At 44.2% G+C, this 1161-nt stretch overlaps 1 protein-coding gene across 1 annotated transcript in view; it reads right to left on the bottom strand.

Annotated features, from left to right (window-relative positions):
• Nucleotides 1-1161, bottom strand: part of MED17 (mediator complex subunit 17) — a 48292-nt gene that overhangs the window by 45600 nt on the left and 1531 nt on the right. Inside the window, exon 2 of the mRNA XM_019524834.1 lies at nt 311-470. Within this exon, the coding sequence (XP_019380379.1) occupies nt 311-470 (160 nt within the window). The remainder of the gene's footprint in view (nt 1-310; nt 471-1161) is intronic.

The raw sequence follows: 1161 nt of genomic DNA, 5'->3' as shown, positions 1-1161 counted from the left end.
CCTCCCTGCCAGCTGTTGGGTGCATGCATGCCTCCACCCTCACACCCGTCCACCTCTGCCTCCTCCCTGCCTGGGTCCACACAGCCAATCGCCACCTGCCCTCTCAGCGGCACATGCGCAGTTGACCAAAAGTGTTACGGACAGATAGATAGACTAAGCCCTTTATTATATTAGAATAGAATAATTAATTATCAGTTGTTTCTTGAAATATCAACATTTGAGATTCCTGATAAGCACTGATCTACCATACCTGCACTTCTGTAGCTCAGATCCCCAAGAATTTTGTCTCCTACTTTTCTCAGTTTCCAATGTTGTCTCAGTCTCAACAGCTCAGAGTTGAAATCTCTTTGCCGCTTATTTTCCTGGTTTTCTGCTACTGATTTGGATAACCTTTCTGCTCCTTTCAACAGGATTTGTGCTGCTCCAGCTAGTGACTTCTTTTTTGAAATCAACTGTAAAAACTGAGGATTCTGGAAACATGAAAATAAACATTGAATGGAAGTAAATATTTATGGGAAAAACATCTTCAAAGCAATCATTACTAGAAATTGCTGATGGTAATGCAAAATGCTGGTACTTATTTTTGCTGGCTGTTCAGTAACTTATTTAAAAAGAATTTAATGCCTCACGCTGTTAATTAACAATTGTATTGGCAGTTTCTGCGCACAGACCACTGGGACCAAAATGAGTCTTGGCACTACCCTTTCAGCCAACAAATAACAAAGTAGGAGCTGTATCAGGGGTGCACAACCCTCTAGGCCAATGATTTTCAGCCATAGTACAGCAGCATTTTGGGGTGCTGTGATAGTTTTTGAAGGGTGCTGCACTCTGGAAAGAGGAGATAGGTGAAAAGCTTAGGTGAGGAGGTAAATGCAGGCTCCTCCTTCCACCCCTCACTGCAGCACAAGCTATTTCCTGCTGGATGCTCCTCCTTCCCCAGCCCCTCTTCAAGCAGTTAAGCACTGTAATACATCAATTAGTTTTTGAAACAGGGTGCTGCTCAACTCAAAAAGCCATAGAGGGTGCCTTAAGTCTAAAAAGCTTGAGAACCATTACTCTATACCACGAGTGTCAAACTCCTCTGGCTCTGTGGGCCAGGTATATGGCACAGGATTTGTTCATGGGCTTGATGAACAGCCAGAACGGCTACTCCCCCCCCCC

The sequence above is a fragment of the Gavialis gangeticus genome, unplaced genomic scaffold, assembly GCF_001723915.1.
Source record: "Gavialis gangeticus isolate Ggan-Ray unplaced genomic scaffold, GavGan_comp1, whole genome shotgun sequence".
NCBI lineage: Eukaryota > Metazoa > Chordata > Crocodylia > Gavialidae > Gavialis > Gavialis gangeticus.
The sequence above is the reverse complement of the archived record's forward strand: the minus strand, read 5'-3'. Positions and strand labels throughout refer to the sequence as shown.